We start from the raw sequence: 23,356 nt of genomic DNA, 5'->3' as shown, positions 1-23,356 counted from the left end.
ATTCAAACTTTTGGGGGAGGGGGTAGATGTCCGTTAAGGGAGAGGGGGTCTGTGTGATTTGACCATTTAAGCTCCTCGGAGATGTGTACACCAAGGAACCTGACATTTTTGACCGTCTCCACGGTGGCCCCGTTGATGAGGATGGGGGTGTACCCAGCCTGGTTCCTCCTGAAGTCCACAATCAAACTCCTTTGTTTTGCTGACGTTGAGGTAGAGGTTGTTTACCTGACACCACACAGTCAGAATGCCTACCTCCTCTCTGTAGGCCGTCTCGTCGTTGTTGGTAATCAGGCCTACTACTGTCGTCAACGAACTTGATGATGGAGTTGGAACTGTGCGAGGCCACGCAGTCGTGGGTATACAGGGCGTACAGGAGGGGACATAGAACGCACTCTTGTAGGGGCCCGTGTTGACGATCAGTGTGCAGGAGGTAGTGTTGCCTACCTTCACCACCTGGGGGCGGCCTGTCAGGAAGTCCAGGACCCAGTTGCATAGGGAAAAGTTCAGTCCCAGGGCCGTGAGCTTCGTGGTGAGCTTAGAGGGCACTATGGTATTGAAGTCCGAGCTGTAGTCGATGAACAGCATCCTCACATATGTATTCCTTTTGTCCTGATAGGTGAGGGCAGTGCAATGGCGATACGTCGTCCGTGGATCTGTTGGGGCCGTAGGACAGGGTCGAGTGTGTCTGGGAGGGAGGAGGTGATGTGGTCTTTGAATAGCCTCTCGAAGCACTTCATTATGACGGAAGTGAGTGCTAAGGGTCGGTAGTCATTCAGTTACAGTTCATTCTTGGGCATGGGGATGATAGCGGACATCTTGAAACAGACATAGCCTTGGTTCTGGTTCTTTTCTATATGACTGTGGCAAAGGTACTATTTCCTGAGTCATGTCTATGACCCTTACAGAAAAACCACATGATTTCACATGCCTCGGGAAGTAGGGGTGCTGCAGTACCCCCTGAAAAATCTTTTAAAAAATTAATAAAATACAAAATTGATATAAACGATTTTCTTTCTTCACAAAAGTAGTGTGCTGGGCCTTTACTAGTCCTGTATTAGTGGACCACATGTGAAAGGTTATGTGATCACATATCCTCACAAAAACACATCGTTTCACATGTTGTCATTTGAAAATCCACTTGTGAAACTTCATGTGTAATATCATCACATGTGAAGTGATTTCACAAGTGAAATCATGTTTTTCCACATGTGAAATTATGTGGTTTTTCTGTAAGGGTCATAGACATGACTCAGGAAATAGTACCTTTGCCACAGTCATATAGAAAAGAACCAGAACTGTGTTTTGTTGCAATGTAATCTCAACACCCAGTACCAAATCTCAGCTGCCACGAGAGACTAGTTGCAATATAAAAGAAAGAGCATTGCAACGAAAATGTAATATAAACTTCTGTCACCCTCAATTCAAATTGGTCAGTATCAAGGTACAGTTAGTATGGACTTTCTACTGTAGAGCTGTGTTTGGTTTATATAATAGATTGTTTATGGCTGTCTATGGCTTGATCGAGAGGTACTCACAGGTGATAGTATATCATGTTAATAAGTCCACTGGTTGACAACATCACAAGTAGATAAAACCACAAGTGGAAGTGGAGTGAAAGAACAAGCTTCCAAAGAATAGCATACCTAACCGCATAGTCAATGTGTACAACACAAAGTCGATAACCAAGAGGAATCTATTCAATTCAGGCTGTCAGAGTAGATATGTATCATACATTCATAACAACACAGTTCTGTTGACCTACAGTCATATTATGCTGTATGTAAACCCATAGCAAAAATATAAATCAAAATTAACTTTATCTTACCTTAAAGCCAGCAGCCGCTTCAGTGAACCTGGGACTTCAACGGAAATCAATAAGGACCTGAACCTATGCGTACCATTTGTGTGAATATAGAAGACCTGAGTGTATGTGTACTGTAATGTCTGTGTGAATGTGTGTCTTATCTGGCAAAGGGTGTGCTATGGGACTGAGGGTTAAGGTTACAGGTTTATGGCAACCCTTTGCTGTTTAAAGGCACAGCACCTGAGCTGCCATGGCCATGATGAGGCCAAACACAATGGTAAAGCTCACTAAAGTGGAAGTTACTGTATGTATCATGCTGTCTTAGAATAAGACCTATCAGGGCACGTTTTAGACAACAAAATGATATGGACTTAGTTTGTTACTCCTCTTAATAGCACATACCGTAGTAATCTTTTTTCTATAGTTGGTTTCTAGATTAGCATGAAAATATTGGAAGAAGAGATTAACTTTGCCTGAAGGGGGTTAAGGTTTTATAATGGGAAAAGGAGTTAAAATTGGAAAAGTTTGTTTGGAAAAGCTAAGCATTTATTGAAAGACATGTAAATAAAACATTGTTCAATCTAAAAGGATATACTAAATATCAAAATGAAGCTCTAACTGAAAACATTAACAAGTTTAAAATCACGTTAAAAAACTTCAATCTCATGACATCACTATAGTAAAGCGTGATAGAATTGATACAAATATTTTCTCCTAGCATTTTCTCTATAATCCATATATTACTTTATCTTAGTTTGAATATTACAAAATATATTAGTGCAAGTCTAATTAAGAGACCAATATCATCCTGCAGAGCCAGAAAATGCAGCAGCAAACAGTGGCTGGTCTCATTGACAAAAACCGCAAGCAACTCTACCACATCATTACGCAGCGTTCAGGGCTTATCCTACTGAGCACAACAGTAAAGCGAAACTATTTCACATTCTGGTACTACAGTACTTGTAAAACAATCCTGAACAGAACATAGAGCTATTGTATAACTTGCAAAGCATTTTCCCTTTTTACCAAGTATTCACTAACTTCATGGTTAATAAGCAAGCTGACTTTTTATATTTTATCTAGTCTTGGTTGAAAGATAGCAGATATTAAGTCGTCATACCTAGTGACCCTCTTGGTAATATATAGCTAGCCCCTAGCGCCATATAGTGGCTATGTTTCAGAGTCCTGTCATCATTCCTTGTGTAAATATTGCCTTATTTTCTGTTCATATTACTATGACCTGTAGGGGTCAGTAGAGGTCTTTCTACAAAGCTAATAGTTGACTACATCCCCATCAAGAAACAACCCAACAACCACTAGCCCTAAACTCTATACCTGAGAGGCAATATGGATGAAATTCCATCTGGCCTATTAAAGGGAAAGGTGAAGCTACAATAGTTTATGCTTATTTATACCAATGTTGTGAATAGGTATGTTTATACCCGTCCAATTCTTCCTGATCAACATGAAGTGCCTAGGTAGACCTAGGGTATAGGGTCACCGGTTGTTTGTGGACAGAGCCTACTTTCCCTCTTCATATTAAAGGTAGACTAAGTGAAATGACATTGCCACGAGCAGCACCGCAGATATTGCGATAAGCGAGATGCATGACTCCGCTCTCACACAGTCACACACAGTATCTGCGCATGTGCACGGGTTCACTTCACGCGTTTACAACATGGACCAAAACAGAGGACAAGTTGAGCCTCGGGCTTCAACACTCTTAGTTGTAGTGGAAATTGACCCACTATGCTGCTTACTTTCTGCATCTATGCCATATCGCTGAGTCTACCTTTAAGTGGTCTAATATCTTAGCTGGTGGAGGAATCTACGTAGTTCCCAGGGAAGAATCCCTCTACCCCGTTGAGCAGTCCCTCACACCAGCCGTCTTCATTCCTCTTGGTCAGGTAGATGACTTCTCCCTCCTGGAACACCAGGTCCCCAGGCTTCCCTGAGTTGTAGCTGTACAGCGCTACCACTGGGAGGGAAAGTGAATTGCAATGAGACAACCAAGACACATAAACATAGGCCAGATTTTATGGTACGATTTGGTCAGACTTTGAATAAGTACTGTAGAAGGATGCATGCAATTTGGGCCATGACAGCATTTAGTAATTTATCTATTGGTGAACATGCATGGAGCACTATCATACCTTTCTCTAAAAAGTCTGTAGAGCCAGCCGTGTTATAATCCACAGGGAGAGGTAGGGGTGCCATGATGTCATCAAAGCCCCCCATGCTGTCGGTAAAAGGCGGAGGAGGCGGGGCTGGGATCACCAGATCTACAGGATTGGACAAAAGGCATATAAACCCAAACTGATAGGCTGCACCACTTGCCATGCAAGTAATTCAGCATATGTTCCAAAGTGTATCAAAACTATAGTGCATAACTTGTTCTGAGGACTCTTTAAATCAATTTACAGTACTTAGCTTCTTTGAAAGTCTTTTCTCCACATAATGTGTTATCTGATATATTGAAAAACATATGCCATCATATCTATCAAGGACAAAACAAAGACGTTACCAACCCAGTGTCTGACGGACTTTTAGAGGACAGAATCTGTCCATGGCTTTACCTTCCAACACAGTAGACCCAACAGCAATAGCAGCAGCAGCAGCAGTAGCAGCAGCAGAAGTCACCCCCCCTTGTGGCCTGGAGGGTGTATTGCGGTCTCACACAGTCTCCACTTACCCAGGTGCTCCAGGCGGGCGGGCAGGCTGGACAGGGGGCTCAGCGACACGGGAGGTGCGAGAGGAGGAGGGTATGAGGGGGGAGGGGGGATCATGACTGACCGGTGAGGTCACAGAGGGAGAGGTAGGAATGGGTGACGGAGAAAGGTTACATCAGATCAACCAAAAGGGGTCTTTAGAGGGGACTCCAAATGCTAATGCTAGCACTAATATGAAAGCTAACACTATTGCTTACGCAAGGCTTGAACTTTCATCATGCATCAAAAACCTAAACAATGGTGGTGTAATATTAAACCAGTTTCGCATTAGCCATGTTCAGCTCATCATGAACTAATATATGAATACTAAGTCATGAGGCCATATTGGACTACAGCTGGGGGCAGGACCTGGGATGGGGGGTGTTGCCAAAGTGGCCTTACGTGATTGGATGGTTGGCAGGAAGAGCGAGCGAGTGTAGAGCGAGCGAGAGGTAGGGCCCGTGCGGACCCTGAGGGACATGGAGCGCGAGCTGGGGGGGTGACGACGTACACGAGACCGCCTGGGCTGCAGAGCTGAGCCGGAGAGAGACAGGTCACAGGTCAAAAGGTCAAGATGAAGCAGACAGACACAGAGAGAGAAAGAGAGAGGAAGACACTGAATAGAGTATAATAACAGAGATAAGGACAGGAAAACACCAAAGATCAGCATCAACGAGCGTGCTCTGCATAGACAGACAGACAGACAAACAAACAAACCCCAGACAGACAGCTAAACTAAACAAATAGATACCAACATTTCAACAAATCAGATCCTTTGCGGCATTAGAAATGGATGTGAGTCCTTTCAAAACCACTTGTTGAAAGACCATTATAAGTACAGTGTGACACATTTAGGGCTGGGTGTTGCACCCTACCAACCCGCTCCTTTTACCTTCATCCACCTCATCACTCGGTGGAGGGGGCGGGCCAGGGAGCTCCAGGCCCTCACTGGTTGGTGGAGGGAGAGGCTCGTCAGATGGTGGTGGCATAGGGGGCGGGAAGCCGTTCTCTTCAGCCACTAAGAAAATAGAATATTCATGGGAAGAATATCTGCTTCATCAGTTGATATTCAGCGTTTCATACCGTGTGAAATCAGTAACACAATCATGCAACTAGGCCAAAAAAAAGAATGTATTTCTTAGTATCACAGTGCAGGCACAAGGTTGGTTGTTCCTGGTTTTCTGCCACTAGATGTGTCAGCATGTGCGTGTCTCTGGGTGTCTGTTTGCACACAACGTGTTCTCATTTCCTCTCCTATACTGTGCTGTGCAGTGTGCTAAAGCTGTCTCACAGTGTGGGAAACACAAAAACAAGCAATATTTTCCACCTAGATGTTTGATATTGAGTGTGATATTCATTTTAAGATATGTTAATGTACTTTAGTTACTCATACAGTACGTTTACAGTCAATTACTAATAGTATGTACACTAGTTACAAATGGTTTTTTCATATTTATGAAATTCATGATACGTACCAGTCTCCAGTGGGGGTGGGATAGGGGGAGAGGGGATGCTGGCTAGGCTGGTATGGGCAGGTTCAGGGGTGCTGGTTGTGGTGGTGGGGGCAGTGGAGGGGGAGGAGGGACGTCCAGAAAGGAGGCAGGAGGCGCCATGGGAGGAGGAGGAGGGGCCAGAGCTGTCATGGCGGCGTCACCCTCCTCCATCAGAGACAGGGGCGGTGGTGGGGGCGGGGCCTCCTCCAGCAGGGCGGTGATGATGTCAGAGTCAGGTGACGCGGGCCAGCTGGGGACCACGGGGGGAGGCACGGCCTTGCCGAAGCTGGACCTGATACAGGAGGGGGAGGGCAATGTAAGCTAGAGGTATATTTCCATGTCTGGGTGGAGATATTCTACAGGCTTCTCTACACACAAAATATATAAATCCAGAAGCACCACACTTAACTGAGGTGTCTGAGTTCTCATATGAAATGGAGTGTTTAGCAGTAAGTGTCTAAGCTTATGTATGTACAGTATAAACTGTGTTTCCAGGAAGTGTTTTTTACCCAATGGAGCGATCATGGAGAGAGGTGAGGGATGCCCCTCGAGACAGAGAGGGGGCTATGGGACACTGGACAGGCTCTGGGGGTGCTCTGGAAGTGCTCCTGCTAAAAACACAAACACACAGCTGTAAGCGTCACATAGCATTATCACAAATGCTGACACTTGAACTCACCACCTCTATCAACTCATAGTGAGAAACATGCAGAAAGCTTGACTGAGAGATTTTGTTCTCTTGTCTCACGTAACAGTTTAAATATGCTACTCAGTGCAAATGATACCCGCACATTTGATTTCTATACTTCCTGGTTTGTTTTTGGCATAATCACATTGTGAAAGCTCTGTGCTCTTTCTCCTGCCCACAGTAAATCTCCCTCTGGCTGAATGGCATTCAATCCCCTACTGAATGAACACAACAAACATGATTGGACAGGAGGTGTGGTTAGTCAAGAATACTGTTTCCCCAACCCTACCCACAGCACAAACACACACACGCACGCACGCACACACACACACACACACAAATTATTTTAAGGATTTCCTTTGCTGATGTTTCTGGTCTTGAATAAAAGTTAAAGAAAGTTTTTTTGTGGGCCAGTGAGCATAGAGGATGTGCGGAAACTAGGCTTCCTGTCTGAAATACTTTTACAGGAAGTGAAACAGTTACAGTTAGACTGAGAGTGTGAGAGCAGAGCAGTCAAATGGAGTCAGCAGTGTCAGCATCATACCTGATGGTGCCGCCATGTTTGCGCATTGATGACCCTGCTTTCCCAAGCATCTTACCGGAATCCTGTGGGGAAGTGTTGAGAGAGAGAGAGAGAGAGAGAGAGAGAGAGAGAGAGAGAGAGAGAGAGAGAGAGAGAGAGAGAGAGAGAGAGAGAGAGAGAGAGAGAAAGAGAAAGAAAGACAAAGGGAGTGCAGAGTGAAAAAGGAGAGGTAGTTTATGTGTGTGTGTGTGTGTGTGTGTGTGTCCGCTGTAGATGAGTGAATTGTGTTGGAGCATCAATGAAGCGGCTTAGCCTTGGCAGCACTAATTAGTGCGTCTAGCCATTTTCCCACGGTGCACAGTGGCTGGCTGGCTGCTTGCTCTGTGTGTATGTGCGTGTGTGTGTGTGCGTGAGTGAGTGCGTTGCATCCGTGCAGGCTTGTGTGTGTGTGTGTGTGCTAATCGAGGTCAGCCCTACGCAACAAGCTGCTCCTCTCTGACTGGATGTGGTGTAGACTAGAAGCACGGTGGTAAAAAAATAACGGCTGCTGCCTAGCTGCATCTGAAAGGCTCGTCTAGAGAGCTAAGGAAACCTACGGAGCCTTTGTCTCCAACCATAGTACCCTGGTAACACAGCCCATGTTTTAAAAAGTAGTTTTCACCAACTTTGCATTATGCAATTACATTTCCACATCAGTCATTTCCAACATTACTATTGAATATTGATTGCAACATACAGTAGTGTACAGTTTGTAGATGTATAGTAAGACAGTTCCAGGAAAAGTATTTATTTGAACCTTTGACCATTTTAATGTCATGGTAATGTTAGGTAAAACATGTGTTGTGAGTAATTGCACTTGAACTTGAGAACACAGTCTCACCTTCATGCCATGTCCCAGTGTGTCCAGGTCAGAGTAGGTGATGGGACTACGGGTGTACTTGGGGTTGGGCTCCTTGCCTGTTGCCGGGGGGATTATTTTGTGACTGCGGGGAACCCTCTTGGCTGTGGTGAAAGCTCCTATCTCTCTCCGGGCCACCTTCTCTCTGTGCATGTCCACTGTCTGCAAGACAGGAGGCAGAGGATGTTGTCATCAGGGTATGAACCAATAACACTTAAATTGATAATAAACCTACAGATAAACATGTGCCATTCTTAATTCATTCCCTCTGGTAAAACATATGTCACGAATACAGCCGAGACTGCCCCTCCTCCTTGCTCGGGCAGGCTTCGGCGTTCGTCGTCACCGGAGTACTAGCTGCCACCGATCGATGTTTCTGTGTTACACTAGTCTTGTCTTTATTTATCACACCTGTTACTCATTATGCTTATTTGTTTCCCTATAATTACCTCTGCTTTCCCTCCTGGGTTTGTGCGTGATTGTCCGTTGATTTACGTCGTTTGGTGAGCTGTTGTTCTGCTCTTCCCTGCGTGGAGGGTTTGTTATGGTTTACTTTTGTTTAGTAAATCCATTAATTTCTCAGTTCTGTGTCCTGCGCCTGATTCCGTTTCACCACTTCACCCAGACATTGACAGAATCACGCACCACCTATGGAGTCAGCAGGCACGTCCGATCCCAGCGCCTCGGTGGAGGAACGCATCCAGCAGCACTCGACCATGCTGCAGGCTCTAGGTTCGGCTATGGATCGAGTGGGTAACACCATGGATCGATGGGAGAGAAGTGGGTTTCCTACACTTCCTCCTCCTCCGATTTCCCCTGGATCCAGTGGAATTCGGCTCTCGCTCCCGAGGGAATATGATGGGACAGCTGCCGGGTGTAAGGGTTTCCTGCTCCAGGTAGAGCTCTACCTGGCAACCATCCACCCGGCTCCCTCAGGATACGAGAGCGTGTCCGCCCTCATCTCCTGTCTGTCGGGCAGAGCCCTGGAATGGGCCAACGCGGAGTGGGGTGGAATAGACGCTGAGTCCGTACGTTACGAGGATTTCACCCGCTGTTTCCGGGCAGTATTCGATCATCCGCTGGAGGGGAGAGCGGCGGGGGAGCGTCTGTTTCACCTCAGACAGGAGAGGAGGAGCGCACAGGACTTCGCCCTGGATTTCAGGACACTGGCAGCCAGCGCGGGATGGAATGAGAGGGCCCTGATTGACCACTACCGATGCAGTCTACGGGAGGATGTTCGTAGGGAGCTGGCCTGCAGGGACATGAATCTAAACCTGGACCAGCTGGTAGATTTATCGATCCGGCTGGATAACCTGTTGGCCACCCGCGGACGTCCGGATCTGGGTCCATCCAGTCCATCCCCCAGCACTTCCGACTCCACTCCTATGGAGCTTGGAGGTGCTGATGTGCAGAGACCCAGCAAGGGGGTGGTCTCCTGCACCAACTATGGCCGCAGAGGACACACTGCGGGCCGGTGCAGGAGAGGACCCTCATGGAATCGAGGCAGCAGGCAGGGCCCTGGTGGACCATCCCAGGTGAGTAGGCACCCAACTCACCCAGAGCTCCCTGTTGCTCACATGACGGTCAATGTACATTTCCCTGGGTTTTCCCCACATTCCCAGCATAAGGCGCTCGTAGATTCCGGCGCAGCTGGGAATTTTATGGATAGGCTGGTTGTGCATAAATTAGGGATTCCTATATTGCCTGTAGATGTGCCTTTCCCCATACATGCCCTAGATAGTCACCCTTTAGGGTCGGGTATGGTTAGGGAGGTCACAGTTCCACTCCGGATGGAGACACAGGGGGGGTCATGAGGAGAGAATTAGTCTCTTCCTTATCAATTCTCCTGCGTTTCCCGTGGTGCTGGGGCTTCCCTGGCTAGCCACCCATGACCCCAGGATTTCGTGGCAACAGAGGGCTCTTAAGGGATGGTCAACTCAGTGCTGGAAAGGTGTGTAGGTGTTTCCGTAGGGGCAACTACGGTGGAGAGTCCAAACCATGTCTCCACAATGCACATTCCCTCAGAATATGCCGATTTGGCTCTCGCCTTCTGTAAAAAGAAGGCGACTCAATTACCACCCCATCAACGAGGGGATTGTGCGATAGATCTCCGGGAGGGCGCTGAACTTCCCAGGAGTCACGTGTATCCTCTGTTACAGGAGAAGACGGTGGCTATGGAGACATATGTCACCGAATCTCTGGGACAGGGATACATTCGGCCCTCCACTTCCCCTGGAGGTTTACGCCCGTGCATTGACTATCGAGGTCTAAATCAGATAACCGTAAAATACAGCTATCCTCTACCTCTCATAGCTAGTATGACGGAGTCATTGCACCGGGCGCGTTTCTTCACAAAATTGGACCTCAGGAGCGCGTACAATCTGGTCCGTATCCGGGAAGGGGACGAGTGGAATACGGCATTTAGTACCACCTCTGGTCACTATGAGTACCTCGTCATGCCGTATGGGTTGATGAATGCTCCCTCAGTCTTTCAATCCATTGTAGATTAGATTTCCAGGGATCTGCACGGACAGGGTGTAGTGGTGTATATAGATGACATTCTAATATACTTCGCTACACGCGATGAGCATGTGTCCCTGGTGCGCAAGGTGCTTGGTAGACTGTTGGAGCATGACCTGTTCGTTAAGGCTGAGAAATGTCTGTTCTTCAAACAGTCTGTCTCTTTCCCTATAATTACCTCTGTTTGACTGACCATCGCAATCTGGAGTACATATTTATCACACCTGTTCCCCATTATGCTTATTTGTTTCCCTATAATTACCTCTGCTTTCCCTCCTGGGTTTGTGCGTGATTGTCCGTTGATTTACGTCGTTTGGTGAGCTGTTGTTCTGCTCTTCCCTGCGTGGAGGGTTTGTTATGGTTTACTTTTGTTTAGTAAATCCATTCATTTCTCAGTTCTGTGTCCTGCGCCTGATTCCGTTTCACCACTTCACCCAGACATTGACAGAATCACGCACCACCTATGGAGTCAGCAGGCACGTCCGATCCCAGCGCCTCGGTGGAGGAACGCATTCAGCAGCACTCGACCATGCTGCAGGCTCTAGGTTCGGCTATGGATCGAGTGGTGAACACCATGGATCGATGGGAGAGAAGTGGGTTTCCTACACTTCCTCACAGACGTTGACAACATAACCTTTTCCAAAATACAAAATAAACCATATAGGATGGAATAGCATGGTACCCTTTCTCTGACAACATCATTAGCTCAATATAGCTCATTCACGAAAGTGGTAATATTCTCAAACCCTCTTTCATCCCCCAAATAGGGGGAGTTCAAGTGAGCCCTATCATTTAGTATTCAGTTGTTAGGGACCCTTCATGGGTGCCAGCAGACAATGGATGACATCAATCAGAGGTTAGCAGGAAGGAACGCTCAGAACAGAGAACATTGGGGTCTTTCATTCCATCCCAGCCCCTATGATGCTCTGTGTTGAAGGTCAAAGTTCACCCTGTAGCCCCTCAACCCATTCACCCCTCCACCCCCAACCCCCTCCTCAGGTGACCTGGTTCTGTATGATAATGCTGGGCACGGAGCATGCAGGAATGCCTGGGGTCTGTGCCAGCTTTGGGAACAGTGGGGCTACAGAGAGGGGGAGGGGAGGGGGGGGGCAGCGGGGGACAGTTGGGCTGGTGTAAGAGAGGGAGAGAGGGGAGGCACGCGGTGTACTGGGGAAGGAGAAATCAGCTATTCTGCATGGAAGAAGGCCAGGGTCCCCAAAGAGTCCCTGGAAACCAGCCCAGGTCAGCGGAGAGGCAGACCCTGCAGCTTTCATATGCTGAGCACCAGGGGTAAGGAGATGAGGGAGGAAGGGATGGTGGGAAGGAGAGAGGGGTAGGGGACAGAGGGAAAGGAGGGGTAGAGGAAAAGGAGGAAGAGAGGGAGGGGACAAGGAATCAGGGAAATTGGCACAGTGGGTACCAGTGACACTAAGAGAACCCTGCTGATCTAGGTGCAACAATGCATCAACCCCGGACAGAGGGTAAGACTCATGAAATCAAATTTCCTTTTTTCCAGTCACTGCCTCTGATGGGCTTCCTCATTCTAAAGCCCGGGTTTAAGCAAGCAAACCTGTCTTTTTAGCAAGGTTAACTGTACATTTCTGCTAACCAGTGGAGGCTCCTCAGAGGAGGAAGGGGAGGACCATCCTCTTCAGTGAATTTCATTTTTATAGTGAAACACTAAAAAAGTTATCCTTTTTAGATAAAACTATGCTAAATATATTCACGTCACCAAATAATTTTAATAAAACACACTGTTTTCCAATGAAGGTCTACAGTAGCCTCAACAGCATTCTGTAGGGCAGCACCATGGTGTAGCCAGAGGACAGCTAGTTTCCGTCCTCCTCTGGGTACATTGACTTCAATACAAAACCTAGGAGGTATGTGGTTCTCACCCCCTTCCATAGACTTACACAGCAATTATGACAACTTCCGGAGGACATCCTCCAACCTATTAGAGCTCTTGCAGCATGAACTGACATGTTGTCCACCCAATCAAAGGATCAGAGAATGAATCTAGTACTGAAAGCACAAGACACAGCTTGCTAACACTGCAGTGCATAAAATGTGCTGAGTAGGTGACTCAATGAGAGAGAAAGACAATAGTTGAACAGTTTTGAACAAATTAATTTATTCAAAAATGAACGAGAAGCAAGAGAGAGAGAGAGCTAGCTATATTTAATTGTATTTTTTTTTCACTTCCACTTTCACTTACTTAGCTAGCGAATGCAGCTAGCTAGTTTTGTCTACTCAAACACCTGGTTCAAACAGAGAGGGATGCTATGTTAGCTAGCTGGCTATGGCTATCCAACACTAGAACTCTTCCAAGTCAAGGTAAGCTTTTGGTTTTATGAATTTATTGCCACCGGGGCTCGCCAGTGTAACTGTGAAACTGCTTGCTGCTGACTGTACACTGTACAGCATGATTGTAGCGGGTTTACTAATGTGTTAGTTCTAGTAGCTATGTTGACTATGACAATATGATGACAACGACTGTGTAGCAGTTAGCGGTTATGATAAGAAGGTTTGGATTGCCTGGTCACAGACAGCTGATGTGTTGTGCACTGAAGTCCACAAGCAAAGGAAAAATGTGATAGGACGAGATTGCGTAGATGCGAGAAGGAATTATACAAAGAGAAAAGTGATCATGCTGTTTGTATGTGGCTGCTATGAAAGTGAACGGTGTTTGCGTGTGATTATGGGTGTTTTAATTCCGCCGATTCTGTTGAAAAACGTTTCGCAAACGGAAGCAAACGGAACAAAATGGGTATAAACATACCTGAATTTGTCCAATAGAAACTCTTGTTTGCAACTGTTGGACTAATGATTACACCCTAGATCAGCTAGATGGAGGCAAGAGTGTGCAAGGCGGTATTGAATGTGTTAATGTCTGTCACCTTTATGACTCACATTTCTTTCGACCTGTGCACCTACGTTGTAAACTTTCATTCATAGGCTAGGTTGTACCAACCTCATGATGGGTATACGGAAAATGTAGTAGCCTAAACCTATCAATGTTATATTGAGCTGGGTGAATGGAATATGAATGACAGTCATCCAATATGCTGTAATAGAAACAAGGCAATGCTCATAAAAAAAAGAATTGTCCTCCCTCATCTTAAACGGCACCGTCCGCCACTGCTGCTAACATACACATGCTTGTGTTCTCTTCCTGAAACTGAATCGTGGCCTGACACACAAGTGTGTATGGAGACATGCTAGTGACAAAAAAGTGTGGAGACATGCTAGTAACCCCTGCCGTGTTCTGCTCTACCTGTCCGATGAGGTTGACAGAGGACTCAATGTGTCTGAGCTGGGAGTTCTGTGCGTCCAGCAGCTTGAGCACGTTGGAGGCCAGGGAGCTGATCTGGTAGGCCACACTGGCCAGAGACTGGGTGGTGAAGTTCTTAGTCTCCTCCAGGGCCTTGCCCGCATCCGCACCTGCCTAACAGGAGGGAGAGAGAGAAAGAGAAAGAGAGAGGGAGAGAAATAGAGAGACAGAGAGAGAGGGACAGAGAGAGAGAGAGAGAGAGAGAGAGAGAGAGAGAGAGAGAGAGAGAGAGAGAGAGAGAGAGAGAGAGACACATGGGGAGACTGACAGTCATAAAAAAGAAAACATGATGCTCATGTCACAAATACCAAACAATAGAGTATGATTACTTAGGGATCATAACAATCATGATAATAATAGCATCTGATTTTGACATTTTCAAATGACAATGTAGGATGACATTTTCAGTCACGAGTCATATGATGCTGTTGAAGTGTCTGAGAAGAGCAGTGAAATCCGACCTCTCATTTCCTCCTCACACAGTAGAATGCCTTCCTGTTGTAGTTCTTGGAAGCTGTCAAAGACTGTGTGTGTATTTCGATATTATGGAACCATAATATCGAAATACACACACAGTCTTTGACAGCTCAGTGCTAAACACATTACCCCTTTTTTAGATACCCAGTGAAAGCACTTATTTACTAGCCTGGAAGAAACAGCCTGATCGCTGCGTTCACAATTCTATTTAATTTCATGGTGAATGTTCACAGCAATTTCTCCAGTGTTAAATCAACATGGACAGTGTTACATTTAACACTGGGCCAGTGTCTACACAGGTCCACACTTTTGAGCGTTAAATGAATACTGTGCTTAGTGCTGACGCTGTTACACCTTGTCAGTTTTAGGGAATTAACACTTTCAGTGTTATGCAATATCTCCTCATATAGCATTTTTAACCATTACACCAAGAGGTCCGTATCTCTTGACAAGGTCATTCAGTGTTGGACATTATAATATGTCTTTATTGCCACATGCTCTTATGTAAGGTTTTACAAAGACTTCAGAACCAGCAGCAGACATGCTCAAACTTTAATTACCATAACCATAGGCCACTTAAATTGATACAACACTTCTACTCACGGGTGGCCAGAAATAAATAATTCAAAGCCATGCCGCGACTATGCCACGACCCCAATATAATTTCACAGTGTGCATTGCCTTTTCGAGTGAATTATATAGTTACCACCATGACTGTATTTGTTAGTGACAGAGACATGATTGTTGAATTCGTTCATTCTCAGTCCTGTGGACTTCACAGAGTTCCTACTGTTAAACTGTTTATTACAATACATTACATACAGTATATCATAAGGCCTTACTTTGATGGCCATGTTTTACCCCAACACAGTGGTGTTATGAACCTACTGGTTTACAGGCCACATCAGGCCTGCAAGTCACATTATGCTGGCTTGCAATGTGATATGTAATTCCTACGTGAATCCAGCCAGATTTAGGACAGCCAACAGTTGGATTTTTTATTCACCTGCAACCTGCATTAAGAATGACTGTTAGGGTTAGGAACATTGATAAAGGAGCCTACCTAAACCATTTAAACTGGAACAACCATTTCAGTGATTGGATTAGTTTAGAAAAATGTATGCTATTTATCTTTGTGTAGCATAAGATTAATCAATCAATAAATGAACATGCAAAAACATAGATATTAAAAACAATCCCAAAAGATCGAGCTGCAGTAGAGCATGCTGGGAAGACACATAATGATGGGTGTGGTTTTGATGGGAACGTTTTACCACAGAGTAAAACTGACAGAATCAAACTCACACTCAACACTGGTTCTTAACATCAACACTAGGGTTCTTTTACACCACTGAGAGTTCATTTCACTCCTGAATCAACTCTAGAAATGTTACACGGAAAAATCAACAATAGGTAACACTGTCCAATTTGCTGTGTTGCGATCAGACTGGTTCCACCAGGCTACCTACAGTATTTAGGGCATCACCTAACAACTTGGTTGACAACAGGCTGCACACACCTGCCTTACAGCCTTATATGTGCACCCCTTCACACTCACATAGAAATGGGCACATACAGTGAGGGAAAGAAGTATTTGATTCCCTGCTGATTTTGTACGTTTGCCCACTGACAAAGACATGATCAGTCTATAATTTTAATGGTAGGTTTATTTGAACAGTGAGAGACAGAATAACAACAACAAAATCCAGAAAAACGCATGTCAAAAATGTTATAAATAGATTTGCATTTTAATGACGGAAATAAGTATTTGACCCCCTCTCAATCAGAAAGATTTCTGGCTCCCAGGTGTCTTTTATACAGGTAACGAGCTGAGATTAGGAGCACACTCTTAAAGGGAGTGCTCCTAATCTCAGCTTGTTACCTGTATAAAAGACACCTGTCCACAGAAGCAATCAATCAATCAGATTCCAAACTCTCCACCATGGCCAAGACCAAAGAGCTCTCCAAGGATGTCAGGGACAAGATTGTAGACCTACACAAGGCTGGAATGGGCTACAAGACCATCGCCAAGCAGCTTGGTGAGAAGGTGACAACAGTTGGTGCGATTATTCGCAAATGGAAGAAACACAAAATAACTGTCAATCTCCCTCGGCCTGGGGCTCCATGCAAGATCTCACCTCGTGGAGTTGCAATGATCATGAGAACGGTGAGGAATCAGCCCAGAACTACACGGGAGGATCTTGTCAATGATCTCAAGGCAGCTGGGACCATAGTCACCAAGAAAACAATTGGTAACACATTACGCCGTGAAGGACTGAAATCCTGCAGCGCCCGCAAGGTCCCCCTTCTCAAGAAAGCACATATACAGGCTCGTCTGAAGTTTGCCAATGAACATCTGAATGATTCAGAGGAGAACTGGGTGAAAGTGTTGTGGTCAGATGAGACCAAAATGGAGCTCTTTGGCATCAACTCAACTCGCCGTGTTTGGAGGAGGAGGAATGCTGCCTATGACCCCAAGAACACCATCCCCACCGTCAAACATGGAGGTGGAAACATTATGCTTTGAGGGTGTTTTTCTGCTAAGGGGACAGGACAACTTCACCACATCAAAGGAACGATGGACTACCGTCAAATCTTGGGTGAGAACCTCCTTCCCTCAGCCAGGGCATTGAAAATGGGTCGTGGATGGGTATTCCAGCATGACAATGACCCAAAACACACGGCCAAGGCAACAAAGGAGTGGCTCAAGAAGAAGCACATTAAGGTCCTGGAGTGGCCTAGCCAGTCTCCAGACCTTAATCCCATAGAAAATCTGTGGAGGGAGCTGAAGGTTCGAGTTGCCAAACGTCAGGCTCGAAACCTTAATGACTTGGAGAAGATCTGCAAAGAGGAGTGGGACAAAATCCCTCCTGAGATGTGTGCAAACCTGGTGGCCAACTACAAGAAACGTCTGACCTCTGTGATTGCCAACAAGGGTTTTGCCACCAAGTACTATGTCATGTTTTGCAGAGGGGTCAAATACTTATTTCCCTCATTAAAATGCAAGTCAATTTATAACATTTTTGACATGCGTTTTTCTTGATTTTTTTGTTGTTATTCTGTCTCTCACTGTTCAAATGAACCTACCATTAAAATTATAGACTGATCATTTCTTTGTCAGTGGGCAAACGTACAAAATCAGCAGGGGATCAAATACTTCTTTCCCTTACTGTATGCATGCTCACTTCTAACACACAGATGCTCAGAGATTTCCTGTGTTACTTGCTGTGCTCAGATTAACACTATTTCTCTCTCACACTCAAATGCAGATAGAGACATGTCACACACATACACAACCAATTAGGATGCACTCAATTGTGTTTCTCTTCAAATTGAAACACTCTCTTTACATTGAAATATTTGAAGGAGACGGGTGTCACCGGAAGCGCACAATCTAGCAGCATCACTCTCCTAGTGTGCACACTAGAATACAAGCACAGAAAAGCTCCTTGTCAATTTTGTAAGCTTTCTAAACTAGTGTGAGTACTTCTATGTAAACTAATCTGTTCCTCTTTCTTCAACATAAATGTTTCTTAATGTATACTGAATAAAAAATATAAACGCAGCATGCAACAATTTCAAAATGTTACTGAGTTACAGTTCATATAAAGAAATCAGTCAACTGAAATAAATAAATGAGGCCCTAATCTATGGATTTCACATGACTTGGAACACAGACACATCTTCTTTGCATAGAGTTGATCAGGCTGTTGATTGTGGCCTGTGGAAGGTTGTCCCACTCCTCTTCAATGGCTGTGCAAAGTTGCTGGATATTGGCAGGAACTGGAACACGTTGTCGTTCACTTCGATCCAGAGCATCTCAGACATTCTCAATGGGTGACATGTCTGGTTAGTATGCAGGCCATGGAAGAACTGGGACATTTTCAGCTTCCAGGAATCGTGTATAGATCCTTGCGACATTCCATGCATTATCATGCTGAAACATGAGGTGATGGCAGCAGATGAATGGCACAACATTGGGCCTCAGGATCTCTTCACGGTACCTCTGTGCATTCAAATTGCCATCGATAAAATGCTATTGTGTTTGTTGTCCGTAGCTTATGCCAGCCCATACCATAACCCCACCGCCACCATGGGGCACTGTTCACAACATTGACATCAGCAAACCGCTCACCCACACAACGCCATACACGTGGTCTGCGGTTGTGAGGCCGTTGGACGTACTGCCAGTTATATGAAATGAAGTGCCCTTTAATATAGAACACATGGATAATTCAGTAAATGGGAATTTCAGTATGAATAAAGACTTGCTAAAGTGCCAAGATTCAGTATTTTGACATGTCCCTCCATCCACCCTCTGTGATTCTAACCGACTAATCTCAAAAAATACTCCCAAGCTTTCACCATCATTGTAAAGCCCTAGTTACTGCGTTGCTTTGACAAAGTTATTTCTGAAGATGATTATTTATTTCATGTGATTAGTGATTAATTTACGTCTGTCCCTCATTTTAATGTCAACCCTGTTACGTGAACTGAACTCTCGTTTTAATATGGTGAAACTATTACTTTTGAAATATTTATTTCAAAAGAAACATTGACCATCTAATAATCAAATCATAGTGTAAAATCAGGTGAGCTGGTTCTTCTCTTTTTGGACATTTTCTGGTGTTTTGTGGTGAAAAACTGAGTGGGTCGAGCATAACACGTCAACCCTGTTACCCATAGATAGACAGGCTAGAAATGTTTTAACAATTTAAAGTTTGTTGTGAATCTTGCATTCAATTGCCCCTCCCTGTGGCACAAAACAAGCTTCCATTCCCCTGTCACAAGGGGATTCATGGCTGATTTAACTAATAATTACTAGTTGGAGGGTCTTTCAAGGTGATTTTTCCCTTTTTCCCAATTCCCATTTCTCACTTGGTTACGTAAGCACCATAACACTGCTAAAACCCCACTGTAGAGGTGTATAGTAGTATAGTAATAGTATAAACACTCACTGGAAGCACAAGACATACACCTACACTTTGACATATTGTGGAGCGTTGTACAGTTTTCATTTAAATCAGGCACTCAATTTATTTTTCATTATTTAACTACGCTGAAGAGAGGCACTTACTATAGTCATTTTTTTTACCTCTTCAGATGGGAAAACATTTTTCACAAAGTTGAACATGTGCTCTTTATGACAGAATGTTAAAATTAGGTGAAATCAAACATATATTTTTTACTCAACATTACAATTTAAATGATATCACTGCCAAAGTTTTGGCTTGGTGGCCCAAAACGTTTGCTCCATTGATCAATATTAAAGGGCACATTGTCATGCTGAAAATTATTTATATATTATATATTATTATATTATATAATATGTCAAGAGTAATTTAATAAGCCAGAACCACTTTGGAACCACTTTGGGCACCCTGTAGACTACACTCTTATAATTAGTGGTGATTCAAGGAACCCTGGAGATCCTCAAGGAACCCCTGGAGTTCCTCAAGGAACCATTGCTAGTCAATGGTTCATATTTGCACCTTTGGTTAGTTGACGGGTTCTTTTAGGAACCTTGAATGGTTCAATGTAGCAACGGGTTCATGGAGGAACCCTGGAGTGGAGGCATTCTACAAAGATCCAGAAAAAAAGGACCTTGTGCATTTCAGGTAAAATAACAACCCAATGTTTATATCCCAGGACAAATTAGCTAGCAACAGCAAGCTAGCTATTTAAATGTCCATGAATGTTTCATGTGTTTCGACCTGTCCCCAAATTAATATAGTTGGTTCAGAGTTTGTTTTGATATTTCAACCTGCGTGTCCTGATCGCGTCTGGTGTCGATGGACAAAATCAACATGCGCACAATGGCGCACACGGATGCACGCGTGTGCCCGGTCTAGTCAGCATGTTAGAGTAAATGTAATTCCTGTTCATCTGTTCAGTTGTATTGTCATCACATGTTAAGGTTGAATACTGACAGTTGTATAGCTTCAGTGAGGCTAACAGAGGGGTATGAGTTCCTCCAGAGCCTATGCACATCCCAAAGTTGGAATAGTTAGCACTGTATTACTGTATGAACTCAGCAACGTTAATATATTACATTACAATATGTGTAATATGCATAAATATTCAAGGAACATTTTAATTTGCAGTTTACAAACTTAACATTATGAACAGGAATGACATTTACGCTAACGGGTGACCAGAAATAACTATCTGAAAGCCACGACTCCAATCTCATAGGCAGCCACCTCTACAATATATTATTGAAAGGTTGAAGGTTTGAACCTTTACACAGGGGTTCCTCGAAGACCCTTTTCAGAGGGTTTCCTCGAGGAACCTTTTTCAACTGGAAAGGTTCCGCCGGTGTGGCGACCCAAAAGGTTCTTCCAGGCACCTTCACTTCTAAGAGTTTACACTCTTAGAAAAAAAGGTGCTATCTCGAACCTAAAAAGGTTATTCGGCTGTCCCCATAGGAGAACCCTTTGAAGAACCCTTTTTGGTTCCAGGTAGAACCCTTTTGGGTTCCAGATAGAACCCTTTCCACAGTGGGTTCTACATGGAACTCAAAAGGGCTCTGGTTCTACCTGGAAACAAAAAGGGTTCTACCTAGAACCAAAAAGGGTTATCCTATGGGGACAGTCGAATAACCCTTTTTTTCTAAGAGTGTAGATGTCATAGCCATGCATTTCTATTGTCAGGCATTACATGCATTTTAGCAAAGATGGCAATTTATCAACTTATATTTTAAATACATTTTACATAACGTTAAATACACTACATGACCAAAAGTATGTGGACACCTGCTTGTCGAACATCTCATTCCAAAATCATGCCCTTTAATATGGAGTTGGTCCCCCTTTGCTGCTTTAACAGCCTCCACTCTTCTAGGAAGGCTTTCCACTAGATGTTGGAACATTGCTGCGGGGACTTGCCATAAGAGAATTAGTGAGGTTGGGCACTGATGTTGGGCGATTAGGCCTGGCTCACAGTCGCATTCCAATTCATCCCAAAGGTGTTTGGTGGGGTTGAGGTCAGGGCTCTGTGCAGGCCAGTCAAGTTCTTCCACACCGATCTCAACAAACCATTTCTGTATGGACCTCGCTTTGTGCACGGGGGCATTGTCATGCTGAAACAGGAAAGGGCCTTCCCCAAACTATTGTCACAAAGTTGGAAGCACAGAATCGTCTAGAATGTCATTGTATGCTGCAGCGTTAAGATTTCCCTTCACTGGAACTAAGGGGCCTAGACCGAACCATGAAAAACAGCCCCAGACGATTATTCCTCCTCCACCAAACTTTACAGTTGGCACTATGCATTTGGGGATGTAGCGTTCTCCTGGCATCCGCCAAACCCAGATTCTGCCAGATGGTGAAGTGTGATGCATCACTCCAAAGAACACGTTTCCATTGCTCCAGAGTCCAATGGCGGCGAGCTTTACACCACTCCAGTCGACACTTTGCATTGCGCATGGTGATCTTAGGCTTTTGTGCGGCTGCTTGACCATGGAAACCCATTTCATGAAGCTCCCAACGAACAGTTATTGTGCTGACATTGCTTCCAGAGGCAGTTTGTAACTCGGTAGTGAGTGTTGCAACCAAGAACAGGCGATTTTTACACGCGCTACGGGCTTCAGCACTCAGCGGTCCCGTTCTGTGAGCTTGTGTGGCCTACCACTTCGCGGCTGAGCCGCTGTTGCTCCTAGACGTTTCCACTTCACAATAACAGCACTTACAGTTGACCGGGGCAGCTCTAGCAGGGCAGACATTTTACGAACTGACTTGTTGGAAAGGTGGCATCCTATGACAGTGCCACGTTGAAAGTCACTGAGCTCTTCAGTAAGGCCATTCTACTGCCAATGTTTGTCTATGGAGATTGCATGGCTGTGTGCTCGATTTTATACACCTGTCAGCAACGGGTGTGGCTGAAATAGCGGAACCTACTCATTTGAAGGGATGTCCACATACCTTTGTATATATAGTGTATGTTGAAATGTATTTTTTCCCCCCTATGGATATGCCTTGCGAAAACAGCTGTGTTATTGAATACAATTCTCTTTCACTATTTAGCCGGATCGATGCATGATGTAGGGCCTTGATTTGAATAGCCTACTCTTGTTGCTGTGAAGGTAACGGTACTGTGGGCTATTTGTTCAACTGTACAAGTAATTGATAGGCTATGCCATGTCTACTAGCTACCGTATAACTCAGGCAGTGTCCATAATGGAGTTAAACCTTAGCTATGCCATGTCTGCAGTAAACTTTCATCTCACCTGCAGGTAGTTGCTCTCGCAGTATTCGGCAACGTTCATTAGGTTGTTGTAGTTGTCCAACAGGGCTTGTCTCGCCGACGGAGCCTCTTGGAAGATTTGTGTAATTTCATCAGTACAGCTTTGGTCCTTCATGATGCCTCTTTGCGCGCAACTCTCTTCCTTGGAAACCCGTGGCGACTGCAACCTCTCCCCGAGGCACTTGTGGGAACTTGTTAGCTGAAGAAAATCACTTTATATGTCCAACACGCAGAGACATCATCACTTTGCAGAAGCAGTACCAAAAGTAGGGCTGGAGATTATCCCAATTTGCGTTACCAAAAAAGAGAAGCTGTTTCACTTACCACTTGGCTGTTTGTGTGTGTGGTGTAGCTCACGTGATCTTCCTCTTTCTGCAACGCCTTCACATTTGCAAGGCATAGCTGCTGATGGTGTGCGTAAAGCAATAAAGCCTTTGATGTTGTATCTATGTGAACCTGCCGCGCATTATCTGTGCTCATAATAAACAGGCCTAATGTATGCAATTGATCCCTAAATGACCTCTTTAAAACCAGAGAATAAAGGAAATCAAGCTTTTTTAAATGTATGCATGTCGGTTTAGCCTACATACCGTTAGTCAAACATGTAAAACATGTCTTAAATGAGCTGTCTGTCTGCATCATAGGGTCGGCATGAGCATTAGTGCCACCTATT

General features: G+C 44.8%; 1 protein-coding gene across 1 annotated transcript; it reads right to left on the bottom strand.

The window, feature by feature from the left end:
* Positions 1-2,338: 2,338 nt before the first annotated feature.
* Positions 2,339-23,278, bottom strand: LOC121550751 (ABI gene family member 3). Its single transcript, XM_041863113.2, is given in 11 exon segments — positions 2,339-3,782; positions 3,958-4,086; positions 5,405-5,530; positions 5,988-6,072; positions 6,075-6,297; positions 6,515-6,616; positions 7,238-7,299; positions 8,097-8,276; positions 13,909-14,079; positions 22,667-22,882; positions 23,008-23,278. Coding segments are annotated over 11 exon segments (1,617 nt in total). The 5' UTR covers positions 23,164-23,278; the 3' UTR covers positions 2,339-3,615.
* Positions 23,279-23,356: the final 78 nt, after the last annotated feature.

The sequence above is a fragment of the Coregonus clupeaformis genome, chromosome 35 (genome assembly GCF_020615455.1).
Source record: "Coregonus clupeaformis isolate EN_2021a chromosome 35, ASM2061545v1, whole genome shotgun sequence".
NCBI lineage: Eukaryota > Metazoa > Chordata > Actinopteri > Salmoniformes > Salmonidae > Coregonus > Coregonus clupeaformis.
This window is presented reverse-complemented; position numbering and strand designations above follow the sequence as displayed.